Below are 18,100 nucleotides of genomic sequence, written 5' to 3' on the forward strand. Positions count from 1 at the left end.
CTCAAAACCTCACCCTCAAAACCTCCCCCTCAAAACCTCCCCCAAAACCTCCCCCTCAAAACCTCCCCCTCAAAACCTCCCCCTCAAAACCTCCCCCTCAAAACCTCCCCCTCAAAACCTCCCCCCCAAAACCTCCCCCCCAAAACCTCCCCCTCAAAACCTCCCCCTCAAAACCTCCCCCTCAAAACCTCACCCTCAAAACCTCACCCTCAAAACCTCACCCTCAAAACCTCACCCTCAAAACCTCCCCCTCAAAACCTCCCCCTCAAAACCTCCCCCTCAAAACCTCCCCCCCAAAACCTCACCCTCAAAACCTCACCCTCAAAACCTCACCCTCAAAACCTCCCCCTCAAAACCTCCCCCTCAAAACCTCCCCCCCAAAACCTCCCCCTCAAAACCTCCCCCTCAAAACCTCACCCTCAAAACCTCCCCCTCAAAACCTCCCCCCCAAAACCTCCCCCAAAACCTCCCTCAAAACCTCCTCCCCAAAACCTCCTAGCAGTTGGTCTGATCCAAGCCCCCCCCACCCCCTCCACCCCCCGCCAGAACCAACACACACTCTGTCCCTCTGACTTACAGGCTCAGACAAGATAAACAAAATAAGGATGAATAAATAAATGAGGGCTGACAGGCCAGGTTGCAGTCCCTCGGCTAGGGATCACCAGCACCACAGACAGGAGGAGGAACTGCTGGGTCACTCCCCTTGAAGGCCACGGTCTAATGCAGCTTGCTTCGTCGGTCATGTGATCTGGAGTCATGTGGACCTTGAGCTGTGCATGTTATTTACACTGGAGAGAGTTAATGGAGAGAGCTCTGTACTTAATCACCCCAGTCAGGCTTGGCTTTCTGTGCCGAAACACTCTCCTATTCGCTGCCCTCATGTTTACCGCTCTCAAATTCATCGGCTTGCTGTCATTTTCCTGGACGGGATGCGAGGCTTAATGCCGTTTTAGTCTGATGTCAACCGGGTGCCAGGTCTTTGTCACTGTGTCTCTCACATCACCACAAAGTCATCCTCTTCCCCATCCTCCTCCTCTCTGCATCAGGCCTACATTTACATTTAGTCATTTAGCAGACGCTCTTATCCAGAGTGATCTACAGTAAGTACAGGGACATTCTCCCCGAGGCAAGTAGGGTGGGTAGGGCCCAAGGAAACAACGTCATTTTTCACAGCTGGGGAATCGAACCAGCAACCTTCGGATTACTAGCCCAATTCCCTAACCGCTCAGCCATCTGACTCCATCCAGGCAGGCAGGGCTTCTCAAGCCTTCACTCCTCTCTCCCAGCTCAGCTCATGCAGCAGGAAGCACAGGATACATCGCACAGATGAAGGGGACATGCGTTTGAGCCATTAAACATTCCCTCTGTCAGCACGCACTGACAGCATGAAAACTGATCTGAACTGCCCAGCAGATGATGAAGGGGAGCCAAAATAAATCTTATGTCATTACAAGTAGGAAACAGATGCCGGGTGGCTGAATACATGACAAAAAAAAGATGGTTAGATGGATGAATGCCTGAATGCATGAATGAATTGTGGGTCATAATTCTGTCAACAAGGTGCAAGGCTGTGGAGGACCTGGGGAGTTTAGGCAGCTGGGACACAGGGTTGCTGGGAAATGTTTAATAGTGTTTAGTGCTGCGGTTCTGCAGAGCTACATTAGTGAAAGTGAATTATAGTCAGCTGTCTGCACCAGACACCGAGGAGGGGAAGAGGGAAGATGGGGGGCAAGAGAAAAGAGGTAAAAAGGGAGGGAGGGTGTGGAGAAATCGGGAAAGGAGGAATCTTAACCTTTGACTGCCATAAAACTGATGAACAGCTGGCTCCCGTTCTTTTTGTATGACCATTTGTAGACGTTTACCGTAGCGTTGTAGCATTGGTGCATTGTTAGTAAACAACCCTCCCCACCTGTCATGTTGGGTCGTCCAACAGCTGCCTCCTGTGTCTGAAGACTCCATCGCTAATTCCTTCGTATTTGATGGAAGATAGGCGGGTTGAAATATTACTCACTGAAATGTAAAAAAAATATATACCCTGATTTAATCTGCGCAGCCACGTGAACTGTGAACATGCTCTATTCAACTTATCAACTTTAATTTATTTCCTTGTTTACATTTTCCGCATAAACAGGTGCAATCCACATTTTTCAAAATAAGAGTTTCCGACAAACCGTAATAATTTCCCAAACTAGAACCACATTGTGTACTCACAAATCACACTTTTCTATACATCAAGGTTATCATTAAGAGAAAGCTTGAACAACTGTTCTGGTTACCGATATTATATAATTTATAACTATAAAAATAAATCCAAATGTGAACGTAATTTTATGTTTTCCATTTTCAGTGGCATTCAGGTGATAATAATGCCTGTTAATAACCACAGCAAACTATTCAACAGTGACACAAACACTCCACTTGACAAAGCAAGAAACCTCAAAATCTCTTTTGAGCATTGCCCTTGTCTGTGAGTCAGGCCAGTGTGCAGCATAGATAGTGGCACCTTATCTCACCATGTAATGTTGAGACAGTCTGGATCACTTATCTGTTCATCACACAGACCCAGAGATTTAAGAGAGAACCAAGTTGCTCCAGACAACAGGCCTGGCTCAGGTTGCTGCCGCTCGATACTTATTCGATTGCGTGCCCATTCCTACAGCTCCTGCAGGTCAAATGACTGGGAGACGTAGCTCACAGACGCTAAGTGGTCCATTAATCAGGCTGCAAAGATTGTATGGGACAGGCCGAGCTGGCCTGAGCAGAGCTGGGCCAGAATCAACGTGCCGGGTCAAGCTTGTGTAGTGAGTGAGTCCGGCTTGGCTGGGCTGGGTGTGGGAAGGCAGGGCGGGGGCTGGCCGAGTCTTGGCAATCATGACCATATGTACTCCAGCCCTTCCCCTCTATAGTCTGGGTGTGTGTCGCGGTGGCTCACTGCCCCAGATTAAGAACCCACAAAGCCATCTTTATCAGCAGTTTCAATCCCTGCTTTTAAAATCAAATGAAGGGTAGACTAAGTCCTAAAGCGACAACATCTCTTTGGCTGCCAAATATTCCCAGGCAACCCATCACCACTCTAGAGAGGTAAGACCAGGGCACCATGCTACTCCAGGATGACAAGTTCATTTTCCCCATGTGAAATATCACTGCTCAGTAAAATGCTTGGGAAATTACGACCCTGAGACCACTGTGTGCAGAGGGAAACATCGCGTTCAAACAGCGTGATGATTAATATGCCAATCTAATCAAATCCTGCCGACTACTGCAGAATGCATTATGAAGAGCAGCACTGTAGCGGCTGCAGAGCCAAGTCATCATCCAGACATCCAGTCACTTAACGATGCAGGCCATGAATACGAATGGCAGAATGCTGACCGTGCAGCAGCTGGGTGTTCAAGCCTGAATCTCACCTCTCCAGATGTTGCTTTCAGATGTGCTCCAGCTTCCCGTGTGAACTGCAGCTAATCATGAGGAAAGGACAGAAGGTAATGTAGGAGCTGAAAACACTAGCGCTTGTACAGACACTTATACTGTTCAGGTTTAAGAACTTGACCTTAGGAGAGTCAGGCCCCCACCCACTGCCACCAAAGTACGATCCAGAATCCATTAACACTGAAGGCATCCTGACCCATCATGTGACACATCATGTGACACATCATGTGACATGTACTGTTGAGACAGACCCTGCAGGTGAGCCCATTATAACCCCGTCCATATGGGCCCTCCATCTAACTCCACGTTCCTTCTGTCCTTTTGTGCTTTTACATTGACACATTTAGCAGACGCTCTTATCCAGAGCGACTTACAGTAAGTACAGGGACATTTCCCCCGAGGCAAGTAGGGTGAAGTGCCTTGCCCAAGGACACAATGTCAGTTGGCATGACCGGGAATCGAACTGGCAACCTTCGGATTACTAGCCCGATTCCCTCACCGCTCAGCCACCTGACTCCTTTTAATTACCCACTCTAAAATATACCCGGCTGAAAACAGGTTATTTTCCAAATTTGGGATTTAGTCAGCGTTTTTAAAGCATTTCGGTGCATTACAATAAGTAGTTTTTATAAAGCAGCCACATATTCATAACAGTGATAGTCTTTATTCCTTTCATCACACTCATTCACTGCTGGTAGATACTTGTTTACAAAAGTTTACACTTTTAGAAAATAGTGCAGAGTCGCAGAGACACAGATGTATGAACAACATATCACAGGAATAGAGTAGCGAAAATATACACACATAATTGGCACATCCAAACAAGCTTCGTCAGGTGCTTTGCATAATGTTTCCTATTCATTAAGGACCACAGAAACAGGCACATTTGCAAATGCAGCAGCTTCAACACAGGTGCTTCAGCATGTCCACAGCGGCTGTACAGAGATGAACACCCCCTGGGCACCCCTCCCCACCTAGGCCAAGGATCCAGCCCTTAAACCATCTAACATCTCTGCACTGAGAATTCGAAGAACCACAGAAAAGAGAATTCGTTCACACTCAAAAATAGTTTTGATTTTCCCCAAGCAAAACATGTGGTAAACGCAGTACACAATTTAGTGCAATTAGCCAGAGAGGAATCACTTTTCAATACTATGACATTGCGAAAATGCAGACACAGAATGATAGCGTTTAATAAATTACTAGATGTACAATAATTTGGAGCAACAGCGACATCTACTGGTTATGATCAAAAACCCTCAAGCAGCTCTTTCAACAGACACATAAATAAAATAATTTGAATATCTCTAAGCCTTATTTCTTCCCTTTAGATTATAGAATGAAGATGTTGCATTTCAAAAGAAAACCAAGAATTCTTAGCATAACTTTCTTTTTGGTGGTGTTTGTTGATTGAGGTGGTACCCTGAGAATGACAACAGGAGTGTCATCTTTCCACGCTCAGAAAAAAACAAAAGAAAACCGTTGTGTTTGATCTCTATACTTCTATATGACATTTTTCCCTGTTCCCTCTCCTTGTTCTTCCAGCCACTCAGCTGGTTCTCCTCTCGTCTCCTGGTATGAAGTAGGGGTTCTCATGGCCCTGGACCAGGTAGGAGTAGCGTGATGGATTCTCGCCTTTGAATGTATTCATGCTGTCTGTGGTGACATCATAGGACCCCGTCTGCAATGGGAAATTGATTTGTGATAATCGTCGAAAGACACACAGAACGCACACAAGCACCAAAGAAAATCCAAACCAACATGCAGCAAGAACATTAAAACAATTCCCAAACTTTTTCTGTTTGTTGCAAAAGCTGCTTTGAACTGTCAGTTAGTCAATCACTGACTGTTGGCATCACCCAATGAAAGCTCACTGCTCTTAAAAGCAATCTTTGAAGTAAAGCCTTTGTCTTAGAAGTACTTGGGGATACTCTAGTGTACTATCGTGTAGTAGTAGGCCTAGGAAGTCCTCTCCCAGCATCAAGTGAAAGATAGAGTTCATTCGGCAGCAGCGGGTACACAGACGTGTATACTTACCTTCTTTTGTCCTTTAAGCATGACGAAAAACCCCTAAACCAAGACACTGGGAGTCAGGCAACACGGGGAGAAGGCTCATGCTCACTATAAGACTAAAGGAGACTACTTTTTAGAAGAAAGGAGAGGACAAAAAGCTTAGTGCAAGGCTCTGGAGTACAACCAATTTTGGTCGCACATGCGATAGACTAGGCCTGTTCCCCCCAACACTCTCCCGGTCAATGCACCGACAACAGCCCAGACATGGAGCTAGGAGCGAACCCATGGATCGAACCCATGGAGCGAATCCATGGAGCTAAGCTAGGGAGAGTGTGGCAAGCTGGTTTAGCCAAGGCCAAAGGGCAAGAAGGCCAAATTACAGGTTTTGGCCATCTGAAGGGCATGCGACAGCAAGGGGGGACCCACTATAAGACTTTGAGCCATGAAATGTTAGGTCTCAGTGCAGGGAAGCACTTTTCAACAGCAGCACTTTCTATTTTTTTATGTTTTATTTTGCTTAAAATGTTGTAGTTTTGCAGCTCAGTGAAGCACTTAAATTTTTTTACATTTTATATACAGTATAATTGTGCTTCAAATAAAAAAAGTATTTACCTACACCTTATTCTTGTTTAAAATCATTTACATAATATATATGAATGTATATGGAGCGTGATAAAAAGGTGACCATTGTGGCGTTAAAGGTCGATGCAAGGAATAATTTGGGTGCACCTAAATTTTGTGATGGTGCACCTAAATTTAAAAAGTTAAGCGCACCAGTGCAACCAAGGCAAAAAGTTAGTCTGGAGCCCTGTTAGTGTGTTAGCAAGCAGTCCAGAGCAAGACAGACGAAGCCACCAGTGACTCACCCCTCCGTTGGTCTGCGGCTTCTTCTCCAACAGGGTGTGGGTGCTCCCCCCCTCCGTCATCTCCATGGAGACGGTGGCGCGGGGGATGGTCAGGCCTTGGCCGGGCCAGGGACCGTGGAGGTCCTCCACATTGTAGGGACTGCTGGAACTGCTGAACTCAGGCTTCTCTGTGGAGCATCTCCTCCTAAAACAGACACAGTGATTGGAAATACAGTCAAAGAAGATAGAGTGGGGGTGAGAGGAGGAAAATATGGATGATAAACAGGGGAGCAGAGGGTTATTGTATTCTCACCTGCAGTAGTATATGAGGAGGGCCAGCACTATGATGAGCAGTACTCCTCCCAGTACACAGGAAATGACCACCACCGCCAATAGAGACGCTACACACACACACACACACACACACACACACACACACACACACACACACACCTTTACACATGAGCTCTCTGAAATACACACTGTACACTACACGAACCTCACAAAGATGTCGTCAAGACAGCATCACTTACAATCATTGCAGTTGAATCCAGAGTAGCCAAATGAACATCTAGATGACAAAAAAATAAACCAAACGAAAAAATCCTTAACGTAGAACACTCCAGTGGTCCTTGTCATGCATTTAGTTATTGAAAACACAAGGGGGCGCCAGTCGTTATCCATGCATGGTTAAAGTCGTAACAGAGGCAGTACCAGTCTGAGGAAAACAATAGATGGGAATACTCACGGCTGACACATGTCTCTCTCTGCCCTCTGACCACTGGGACAAGCTACGGGATGAAGGACAAGGTTGTTTGTTTTAAAGCATGGGAGTCAGGTGGCTGAGCGGTTAGAGAATCGGGCTAGTAACCAGAAGGTCGCTGGTTCGATTCCTGGCCATGCCACATGACGTTGTGTCCTTGGGCAAGGCACTTCACCCTACTTGCCTCGGGGGAATGTCCCTGTACTTACTGTAAGTCGCTCTGGATAAGAGCGTCTGCTAAATGACTAAATGTAAAGCAAACTAAACATAATAGTCTTCACAGAGGGGCCGACATGCCTTTTAAGAGGCATCCTTATAACCTTATGAGTAAAGACAGATTTGACTGCTCGCAAAATGAAATCTGACCACATTTAAAGTGCCCCGCACTTTAAATGTGGTCGCACCTACGATAATTTACTGTAGCGTCAAACACCAAACATAGACTCTCGCTGGCACTCACCTCTACAGCTGAGATTCCCGTAGGGGTGGTTGGAGACGTAGCCAGATTTACACGTGCACCTGACCGTGCCCTTTTCATCCTTACAATTTGTGGTTTGGACGTCACAGCTGGTCAAAGGGCCCTGGTCACACAGGCTGGTGCCTGACAGACAGCGGCAGAGACAGAGGCACACCCGGTCAGAATCATCCTAGTCACGAGAAGCCATGTCAGTGACAATGACTAAATGTAAGACTTTAAACGCTATCAGCGGTGTTTGATTTATGGGAGGTAAGCAGTAATACACACACCGCGAAATGTAGCATTTCTCAACAGGTTGTTGGGGGAACTTCCGCTCTCCGTGATGGCCTTCTGAATGGCCTGGTAGGTGGAAACCTGGCTGGCACCAGAGCCTAGCTTGAACACATTGGACACCGTCGCTCGCACGCTACCTGGTCTGGGGGGGAACAGAGGGAGCGTTACAGGAGCCCCGACCGCCAGAGAAGAAACGCCAAAATGTCGTTGTGGTCAAGACGAGGCACGGCTAATGACACTTCACTGTGTCTCTGTGAAACGGCACTTACTCCAGCCGCACTACATCCGTCCGAAGGAAGCCAGGCAGATCCTTCAGTGCTTTGTTCATCTAGAGATGGAACAGAGTGGTGGAAGTCAGGGCTGGGCTGTGAGGAGATCTATACTGGTTACCATCGCGTGCAACGTGACTCAAACCTACCTCTTGTGAGATGTTGTGTGCTGTGGTTCGAAATACCATAGATGATCTGTTGCTCATCTCTTTTCTGAAGGTCAAGGACATGAGATGAAGGATTCCGGGGAAATCTAGGGCTAAAATGGCAAAAAGATGACTGTTATCATCACCACCACAATCCTCACCATCTTCTTCGTGCTCATCAGTGACAGAGTTAGGGTTAGGGTAAGGCTTGCCTACCTTGAATGCAGCGACCCAGTGAGACATTGTAGTAGTATCCAGACAGACACTGACAGGTACCGTTGAGACAGATGCTCAGAGATGGACACGGCTTGGCGGGGCAAGGTTCTGAGGAAAGGAAAACATTACGTTTTTAACTTGAATTTAGCAGACCCTTTTATCCAAAGGGGCGTACTTATAGTGCATATAAAAGGTTCAGTAGGAAAATCAAGGATCAGTTAGGAAATGCGGTCTGGTCTATAAACGTATTCATCTCACATCGAAGCTCTTTTAGTTCGTGGAGATGGCTGTGGTTCTACAAATCATGTGTGTGCAGTTTAGCAGTAGATGGTACCTGGCGGGGTGGTTGGAGGTATGGTGGTGCTGCTCGGAGGCTGGCTAGTGCCAGGTGGAGCCGTAGTTGTGGTAATGCCAGACCCTGTTGTCTGACCAGGAGTCTGTGTGGTGGTGGTTTCACTGGTTGGTGTAGAGGAAGAAACAAGGGCTGTGCTCGCGGTAGTTTGGCTAGTAACTAGTCCAACAAAAAAAACATCATTCATCTTAACATTGTAGAAATACACCTAAGATGCATACTGTATGTATTAGCTGTTCACTTTATATGAGCTTTTTTTAATAGAAGCAAAAATCCTTAAGCCTACCTCCTGTGGTTGGTGTCAGACTGGGGCTGGCTGAGGGGCCAGGGGTGGTGCTGTTTTCGGGCGCTGTGGAGGTGGGGGGTGTCTGTGAAGATCCAGCTGTGTCAGTGCTGCTCGATGTTCCAGTTGAGATGCTGGTCTCAGACACTCCTGTGGTGATGGAGGTGGGGGGTGTCTGTGAAGATCCAGCTGTGTCAGTGCTGCTCGATGTTCCAGTTGAGATGCTGGTCTCAGACACTCCTGTGGTGATGGAGGTGGGGGGTGTCTGTGGAGATCCAGCTGTGTCAGTGCTGCTCGATGTTCCAGTTGAGATGCTGGTCTCAGACACTCCTGTGGTGGCGGAGGTGGGGGGTGTCTGTGAAGATCCAGCTGTGTCAGTGCTGCTCGATGTTCCAGTTGAGATGCTGGTCTCAGACACTCCTGTGGTGATGGAGGTGGGGGGTGTCTGTGAAGATCCAGCTGTGTCAGTGCTGCTCGATGTTCCAGTTGAGATGCTGGTCTCAGACACTCCTGTGGTGATGGAGGTGGGGGGTGTCTGTGGAGATCCAGCTGTGTCAGTGCTGCTCGATGTTCCAGTTGAGATGCTGGTCTCAGACACTCCTGTGGTGGCGGAGGTGGGGGGTGTCTGTGAAGATCCAGCTGTGTCAGTGCTGCTCGATGTTCCAGTTGAGATGCTGGTCTCAGACACTCCTGTGGTGATGGAGGTGGGGGGTGTCTGTGGAGATCCAGCTGTGTCAGTGCTGCTCGATGTTCCAGTTGAGATGCTGGTCTCAGACACTCCTGTGGTGGCGGAGGTGGGGGGTGTCTGTGAAGATCCAGCTGTGTCAGTGCTGCTCGATGTTCCAGTTGAGATGCTGGTCTCAGACACTCCTGTGGTGTCGGAGGTGGGGGGTGTCTGTGAAGATCCAGCTGTGTCAGTGCTGCTCGATGTTCCAGTTGAGATGCTGGTCTCAGACACTCCTGTGGTGATGGAGGTGGGGGGTGTCTGTGGAGATCCAGCTGTGTCGGTGCTGCTCGATGTTCCAGTTGAGATGCTGGTCTCAGACACTCCTGTGGTGTCGGAGGTGGGTGGGAAGGCTGTGGAGTTAGTGATACCTGTGGCAGGAGTTCCTCCAGTCTCTCTGGTCACTGTGGTCTGGCTGTTTTCCGTGGTCTCTCTGGTCGTTGTTCCTGAGGTGACGGTTCCGTCCGTGGTCACTGTGTCTGTGTGAGCAGTCTGTGTTGTTGTTGTCATGGCTGAGCCTGGCCCACTGGAGCTGCTGAAAGAGATTGTGGTGCTGCTAGGGACAGCCTGTGTACTTCCTGATGTGCGTGTGGTCACATCAGCTGGAGTGTGTTCTGTTCCAGTGACAGAGGTGGACGTGTCTGGCTGGGGGGTTTGGGGTGTGGGTACGGAGATGGCCGAGGGGGTTTCAGGGGTGCGCGTTGCCGATGAGGCCGTCGAAGGCTCAATCTTTACTGAAGTCGAGGCGGGGGGGCTGTCTGTTTCCACGGTAACAGGAGAATGAGTGACGGGGGAAGTCAGGGTCTGACCAGAGGAAGTCATCTCTGTCGTTCTGTCCCCCGTGCTGAATGGAGCGGTAGCTCTGGGTTCCGCAGCGTCCGTCACCCCCGGGCCTTCCTTTGTTGTACTCGATATAACTGGTTGAGTTGTGGCTCCAGCAGGGCTTGGCCTTGGGCCTGGGGACACAGAGGGGTCTGTCATGGTGGTGGACGTGTCCCCATGAGGGGTGATGCTAGGGGAGGGGTTCAGAGAGGTGGTGGAGGTTGGCTCTGTGCTGGTGCCCGACGTGGCTGTGTTGGGGTCAACTGGGTTTGGGGCTGAGGCTGGGTTGGTGGAGGTGGACCTGTCCGGTTCGGTATGGTTGGATTGGGTTGGCGTCCATGGAGTGTGAGAGGATGGTTCTGTGGTGGGAAGGCTGCTGGGGCTATGAGCATCTGTAGAGGGAGCCAGACTGGTGGAATCCGCCCCTAGAACAACATGACAGAACATTACATTTACATTTAGTCATTTAGCAGACGCTCTTATCCAGAGCGACTTACAGTAAGTACAGGGACATTCCCCCCCGAGGCAAGTAGGGTGAAGTGTCTTGCCCAAAGACACAACGTCATTTGGCACGGTTGGAAATCGAATCAATTGGCAACCTTCAGATTACTAGCCCGATTCCCTAACCGCTCAGCCACCTGACTCCCTGAAGAACACAGAAGTATGTTTAAGAGCTGCGATAGCCCCAAGTAGGCAAGTAGGGTGAAGTGCCTTGCCCAAGGACACAACGTCATTTGGCCCGCACCGGGAATGGAACCGGTAACGAACCGGTAACCTTCTGATTAATAGCCCGATTCCCTAACCGCTCAGCCATCTGACTCCTCTTGTCGCACCACTTGTCAGTCTTATGTGTTTTGTGACGTCTGTCCCCATTGCATCTTAGTTCACCCTCCCTACGTTCTTCTTGTGTATTCAGTGGCCTCACCGGAGCCGGGAAACAGTGTCTCCCTCCAGTGTCACGCCAGCATCCACAGACGAAAAACACCAAGGAGGACAACCTACACTAACATTGTTTTCTATCAATGATTACATTATTTTCCAGGAACACAATGTGACAGTGTACACATCACCGGATGTGACCTAATGGTGTTATTGCATGATAACCAAAACGGCGTCGGATGAAACGCCACAGGAAAGGACTCACCTGACAAAGGCTGGCTCATTGGTCATTTGTATCAGAGATAGTTGAGATACAGCATGCTGCCATGTGCACACACTCCCTAATCACACACACTCCTTAACCACACACAAAGTGTATGCCAAAGTAAATAAAAGACAATATGATAAATCAAATAAAGAGTGGAAAAAATCGAAAGGGACTTTTATGTTGAAGATGATGTTGAAGGTGAATGGAATTTGTATTGTTTGCAATGGTGATACATAGGGGTTAGAGTGAGGACATGGGTTCAGGTTGGGTAAGGAAGGCTCAGAATGCGAAGACAGGGAGAGGCTTGATGAAGAGGACGGTTGAGGAGCACCTTACTGTAAACACAGATATATCAATCTGTTAGTGGATCATTTGGATTAAGAATTAAGAGCAATAGACTAAAGGATTTTGGAGATTAAGAGAGATTGAGATTTAAACTAACAAAGCTTACTAAAAAACAGAGATGGTATACTCTGTTGTTACGTTAGAATGTATTCTGAACAAAGACAATGCCCAGTGTTCCTCATGAAAAAGTACCTATTGACATCATAAGCATCACCATCAGTAAACAAACGACAACCCTATCAGCGCTCCCTAAACACCACCGTTGCCAGGGATCCTATGACAACAGAGAGGAAGTGATGGAGAGGCCTTCAAAAGGGGATGGGAGGGTTTCAGAAGGAAGTGTGGAGGGCTGGAAAAGGAGGTGGAGAAGAGGTGGAGAGAAGGTGGAGAGGAGGTGGGGAGGAGGTGGAGAGGAGGTGGAGAGGAGGTGGAGAGGAGGTGGGTAGGAGGTGGGGAGGAGGTGGTGGAGAGGAGGTGGAAGGAGGTGGGGAGAAGGTGGGGAGGAGGTGGAGAGGAGGTGGGGAGGAGGTGGAGAGGAGGTGGAGAGGAGGTGAGGAGGAGGTGGAGAGGAGGTGGGGAAGAGGTGGGGAGGAGGTGGAGAGGTGGGGAGGAGGTGGGGAGGAGGTGGAGAGGAGGTGTGGAGGAGGTGGAGAGGAGGTGGGGAGGAGGTGGAGAGCAGGTGGGGAGGAGGTGGAGAGGAGATGGGGAGGAGGAGACAGAGTCCAATCTGGGCAGACGTATCCGACTAGCAGGTCCCTCTGTACAATAATTATGGAAAACAAATATGAGATTGCAGTTTCTTTGTTGACCCAATGCAAATAACTTTTTTAATGAAACCAAAGGCCGACAAGACTGTTTGAGGAACGTTCAATGCGCTTCTTCATAAAATGGAACTCTAGTGGCTGAGGATGTTCCAGTGGGCAGAACATCACACGCCTAGAAACCGACCCACATATGTTCCTCTTCCTGTTTTATAGTCATGTTGATGAGAAATGCAGTAGTTCTCTTTGATTGTACAATACTTCTGCGTACACCTCAATTCATGCGAGAGACCAGGTTATAACAAACACTGTAAAACCAGCAAAACAAAAGGAGGAAGTTCCCATATTCCAATACAGCTAAGAGATGACAAGGTCAGACATGGCCCCCCAACAAGCCCACCCTCACTGAGACTGGCTCTTGTCAATGTTCTCCTGAAGTGAACCTACCCACTGTATTCAAATCAAATGAACCAATATTTTCACCTCTCTCTCCCTCTCCCCCTCTACTACCTACACAGGAAGAAAGGGAAAGAGAGGTTTGCACGATTGAGGGACTAAGTCCGTTGCCAAGAGAGACATCCGTTACCAGCTGCCAAAGCTCTGTTCCTTCAAAATATCACTGAGCGAGAGAGAGAGAGAGAGAGAGAGAGAGAGAGAGAGAGAGAGAGAGAGAGAGAGAGAGAGAGAGAGAGAGAGAGAGATAATAGAGAAAGAGGGAGAGAGAGAGCGAGAGAGATAATAGAGAAAGAGGGAAAGAGAGGAGGGGGAGAAAGATAAATAATGAATCAAAAAGAGGGAAAGGAGCAAGACAGTCTGGCAATGACGCTCTTCTGTCATCACAATGGCACACATCACAGTCTTTCTTGTCATGTGACACAACAAGCCTCCTGCTAAGCACCTGCACACGGGCCAACGGGCTGTCCAATACAAAGTCACCTTGCCTCTTGTCTGCCCCTTCACCCCAGCCCTCCACCTTCTACCTTCCTGTCCACATAGCGCACAGCTCTCCCAGCAAGAGCTTCCTGTTCTCAAGGAGGATGGTTAAAAAGCCCAGGAGGCATCGTGAAAGTTCCAGAATGCTTCAGACACCCTCAGTCACTTGGAGTTGCCACGGAAACATCTCCAGCTTATGGGGTAGGGATTAGGGAAGCGCGTTCCTGAAATAGTTTTTATCGCATCCAGCAGCACTGTGAGAAAGAGGGACCTGATTAAGGAATGCACCCAGAAGGTTATGAGGTTCCTGACCCCTCGGAGCCAGGAAGAGCCTAAGGCCACAGGACAGAACCTCATGAGTGTCGTCATGGTTACCTCACAGTACAGCCATGTCAGTATTCACATACTAGGGGCTGTTTACAAATAACACACCAGCACTGATCACTAAGGAATTCAGTAACAAGCTTAAATTCAGGAGAGAAAAAAAGGATTTGCTGTAAACCTGAATTAGGGTTACGGCTGAAAACATTCAAGGTCGAGGTCCCATAGAAAGCTAATGAGAGTCAGCATTTCTCACATACTGTGTCGGGTGCTTGTTGCGCTCCTAGAAAGGGGAAAAATGAACGTGCTTCATTCTTGCCACACAAATGGGTACGCAGGTCAGCTTCCTCCAGCCTGGAGAGCCACAGTAGCTCTCTCACCACAGAGTAGCTCTCTCACCACAGAGTAGCTCTCTCCCCACAGCCGCTACATCAAAGCAATGCAGCGGACGCCATTTCACCAAGAGTGACCGGCATCATGGAAATGAGTAGGAGCTTTCATTTTCACCACCATCTCTCTCTTCCCCCGCTCGCTCCCTCCCTCGCTCCCTCCCTCCCATTCTTCTTCTCTCTCTGAAAAGATATTTTCCTATCTTTGCTGTTTCAACTCACTGAGACTGGCTGTATAATAGATAAGGGTGGTTAGGGAAGGCCAGAGTTCATGTTTGTTTCAGATTCCATTGTGTGCACGTCTTAAGTTTGTCTCACATAAGCTTGTTTAGCGGAAATGTTTTGGAGAAGAAAGGGAGTGATCCTACCTTGACAACCAGTCTCATTTTATCGGAAAATCGACAGCCAACATGTTTGATACTGTAAGATGGTTCATAGCGATATAGCATACCTATATGAATTTGTAAGGGGAACTGTTATATTGCATTAAGTTAGTTTTTTCCTCTCTAATGATCACAAACAGCGAGATATTGTCCGTTCTATAAATACAGCAACACTCAAAGAGAGGAACATTTGCAAGTGACTGATGCCCGTAATTGACATGAAAGGGCCCCTCCCCCTTCCTGCTGGGACCGGCTCTATCCTGACAGACACTCTGCAGTCTGCATCTTGCATGAAACGCATCTGCTCCACATCTCCAGCTCTTCCTGTGCCTGGGCAGCCAGGCCCTGATGCCTGACACACACACACACACACACACACACACACACACAAACAACACTGACAGCAGGAGAAAGTAACACAGCTCGAGGGTGTTTTTTTCCCCCCAGCCTTCTCAGAATGTCTATAACACCAGGACACACAGAGCACAGGGGCGTGGCCCGGCCTCAGCCGTAGGGGCTCAGCTCGTGTTTTGCTGTTTCGTCGCTCTCAGCCCGTTTCTCCCCTTTTTCTCATTTTTCCTTCTGAACAGTCAACAATAAGACCTGGGCCGGGGCGTGTTGGTGTGAACACGAGAGCTCCTCCAGGCCAGCAAGGCCTCAGCTAACAGATGGTTCCTTGGAGCACCGTTGGCTCTCTGGGCATCCGCACATATCATATCCTATTAAAGCTCCGCCAGCACATGCTTTCCAATTACTGGGGGAGATTTACAGCCCCAGAGAGAAGCCCTAATCCAACAGGATACCACAGGGAGGGAGAGAGAGAGAGAGAGAGAGAGAGAGAGAGAGAGAGAGAGAGAGAGAGAGGTAGAGAGAGAGAGAGAGAGAGAGGTAGAGAGAGAGAGGAGAGAGAGAGAGAGAGAGAGAGAGAGAGAGAGAGAGAGAGAGAGAGAGAGAGAGAGAGAGAGAGAGATGAGAGAGAGAGAGAGAGAGAGAGAGAGAGGAGAGAGAGAGAGGGAGAGGGAGGTAGAAGAGAGAGAGGTTAGAGAGAGAGAGAGAGAGAGAGAGAGAGAGAGAGAGAAGAGAGAGAGAGAGAGAGAGAGGAGAGGTAGAGTGGTGATAAGCAAAGGGAAGCATAGAAGGTAGAAGGCAAAAGTGGACATGAAAAAGGAAGTGATGTCAGATAGAGAGTGGGGGAGGTGAACAGGAGCTACTGCTGGGCACAGACAGCCTGAAGACTCCACGAGACTCCATTAATTAGCGACATGACACAGAGAGTACAACACAGGGACAACCAGTCGCCCGCTAGCTGACCAACAATGATGCAATCAGGTGCTTTGCAGTACTGGAGATTTACTACTGTCCACTGATCAGATTAACTTGTCCATGCCTGGGGTTCGTCTGCACACACAGACCCTCACACACTCCCCCCTCTGAACTAATCATACACCCTCAGTCTCTGAAGCCTGAGTTTAATCACACTTTAAAATGAGGGTTGATTACTATAGGGTGGGTGTGTGTTCTCACCACTGAACAACCCAATGATCTTCCGTACAGACCTTGGCTGCTTTGCAGTACTGTATTTAATGGAGTGTGGGACAAAATGACTAATCACAAAGTGCTGACACATAAATCTTGAGAATGCCTTTAAAAGAGAGGGGAAGAAGTCAGGGGTGTACGAGCTGAACATTTGTCTCTCGAGGAGAGCTCTCTCCTGCTTTGGGATCTGGAGTGTGTGGCGCCAGGCTCGGTGGAAAAGGACCCGACCCTCAGGACTTCCTTTCATCTGCACCTCTTAACCGCAACCTCAGACACTCAGTCATGCCCCGCATTGGAGCCTTCTTCAGCCTCTCTCGCTCGACGTAAAAGACCCGTCAAAACCCATGACAAGAGACTGCGCCATAAAAACAGCCCACGGGACTAAGGGGACCTAGCAAGGGTTGTACACATGACAGCAGTTCCTCTCAGTCCTTGGACACAAACCTTTAACTTCTCATCCGTTCCCCCCTCTCTCTGGGGCACGAGAGAGTCAGGGGACATAAAGATCCTCGCAACAGCCTTACACAAATAACTAAGGCTCATAGAAATGGCTACAGTTTGGTTCAATTCGTTTATACACATGAAGATTCCACAGTAACCTTCAGCACACTGCTGGAAGCTAAACTGCTACAATGCATGCATTTGCTTGTGTCTTGGCCCTGCATTTGCCCTCCTTGAATCATGCTGTACAGTCAGTCCACCAGTGACTCACCAAGCAGTCCTGACTGCTATTTGGAGAGGTACAATATGGGGAACCCCCTAAAAACCCCGATGAATAGGAACTGTTGTTATACCAGTTATCTTGAAATAGTGGAATCACTGTTAACTAAATTCTTTCAATTCAAAGTTTTTTTTTGCAAGAAACAATATTAGGATGAAAACCATGTGGCAACCTGTTGATTTGAAAAGCTGTCGGCTATTTTCAAAACATGAGATAGGCTATTATTTTAAAGAAAATGAAAATCTTTTCTTACCTATGCCAACAAATAAGATGAACAGGATGATCGGTTGGTGACAGTGTAGTAACATTTTAACGGAACGACTTGTTCGGCGTCCGATAAAACGGTATGAAGCAGAAGTCCGACGAACGGTTTGATGCGTTATAACGGTCTTGGAGTGTCTACTTATGACTATCCGCGTCTGCCACAGGTGGGTCTATCTGTGGCCGTTTAGACGTCTCAGAGCATTAAATGCCTAGTCCCTCCTCACATGGGGCGGGACATGTTCAGTGATCGCTTTCGTGCTCTGGGCCAGCCATATAACGCACAGAGAAGTTGAGTTCCTGGACTACCTACTTTTTGAGACAGCGCAGTTAACTCATTTGTTTTTTGTGTTGCCACTGTGCAGCTTGTTCAATATCGACAATACATATTTGTTTTGTTTTTAACAGAATAACATGCAGACCCATAAATAATATTACATGAAGGCTTCTGCATGGCCAATTCGATATATTAAAAACAAAGGCGTACACAGCTAGGCAAATAGAAAGCATATTACATGGTTTCTCAACAAGATAGGCTATCTCTATTGCTGTCCTCCAAATGATATATTGTAGGCCTATATTACAAGAGAAATCATTGCCCATTGAACCATTAAATCTAACAGTAAATGATCGACACAGAAAATATCATCATGTGAAAGTCCAAACTTGACCTTCTCCTTGATGTTTGAG

General features: G+C 48.1%; 1 protein-coding gene across 1 annotated transcript; it reads right to left on the reverse strand.

Annotated features, from left to right (window-relative positions):
• Positions 1-4,073: 4,073 nt before the first annotated feature.
• si:ch211-198m17.1 (mucin-2) lies at positions 4,074-17,636 on the reverse strand. Its single transcript, XM_062445751.1, has 17 exons — positions 17,403-17,636; positions 10,537-11,038; positions 10,153-10,422; positions 9,071-10,122; positions 8,875-8,943; positions 8,767-8,841; positions 8,433-8,540; positions 8,220-8,329; positions 8,071-8,129; positions 7,798-7,943; positions 7,511-7,651; positions 7,036-7,078; positions 6,821-6,858; positions 6,601-6,688; positions 6,309-6,492; positions 5,467-5,499; positions 4,074-5,110 (listed from the first exon to the last, which is right to left on the reverse strand). The coding sequence occupies exons 1-17, from the start codon at positions 17,455-17,457 to the stop codon at positions 4,979-4,981; spliced, it is 3,105 nt and encodes a 1,034-aa protein (XP_062301735.1). The 5' UTR covers positions 17,458-17,636; the 3' UTR covers positions 4,074-4,978.
• Between the last annotated feature and the right edge of the window lie 464 nt (positions 17,637-18,100).

The sequence above is a fragment of the Osmerus eperlanus genome, chromosome 2 (assembly GCF_963692335.1).
Source record: "Osmerus eperlanus chromosome 2, fOsmEpe2.1, whole genome shotgun sequence".
Taxonomy (NCBI): Eukaryota; Metazoa; Chordata; class Actinopteri; order Osmeriformes; family Osmeridae; genus Osmerus; species Osmerus eperlanus.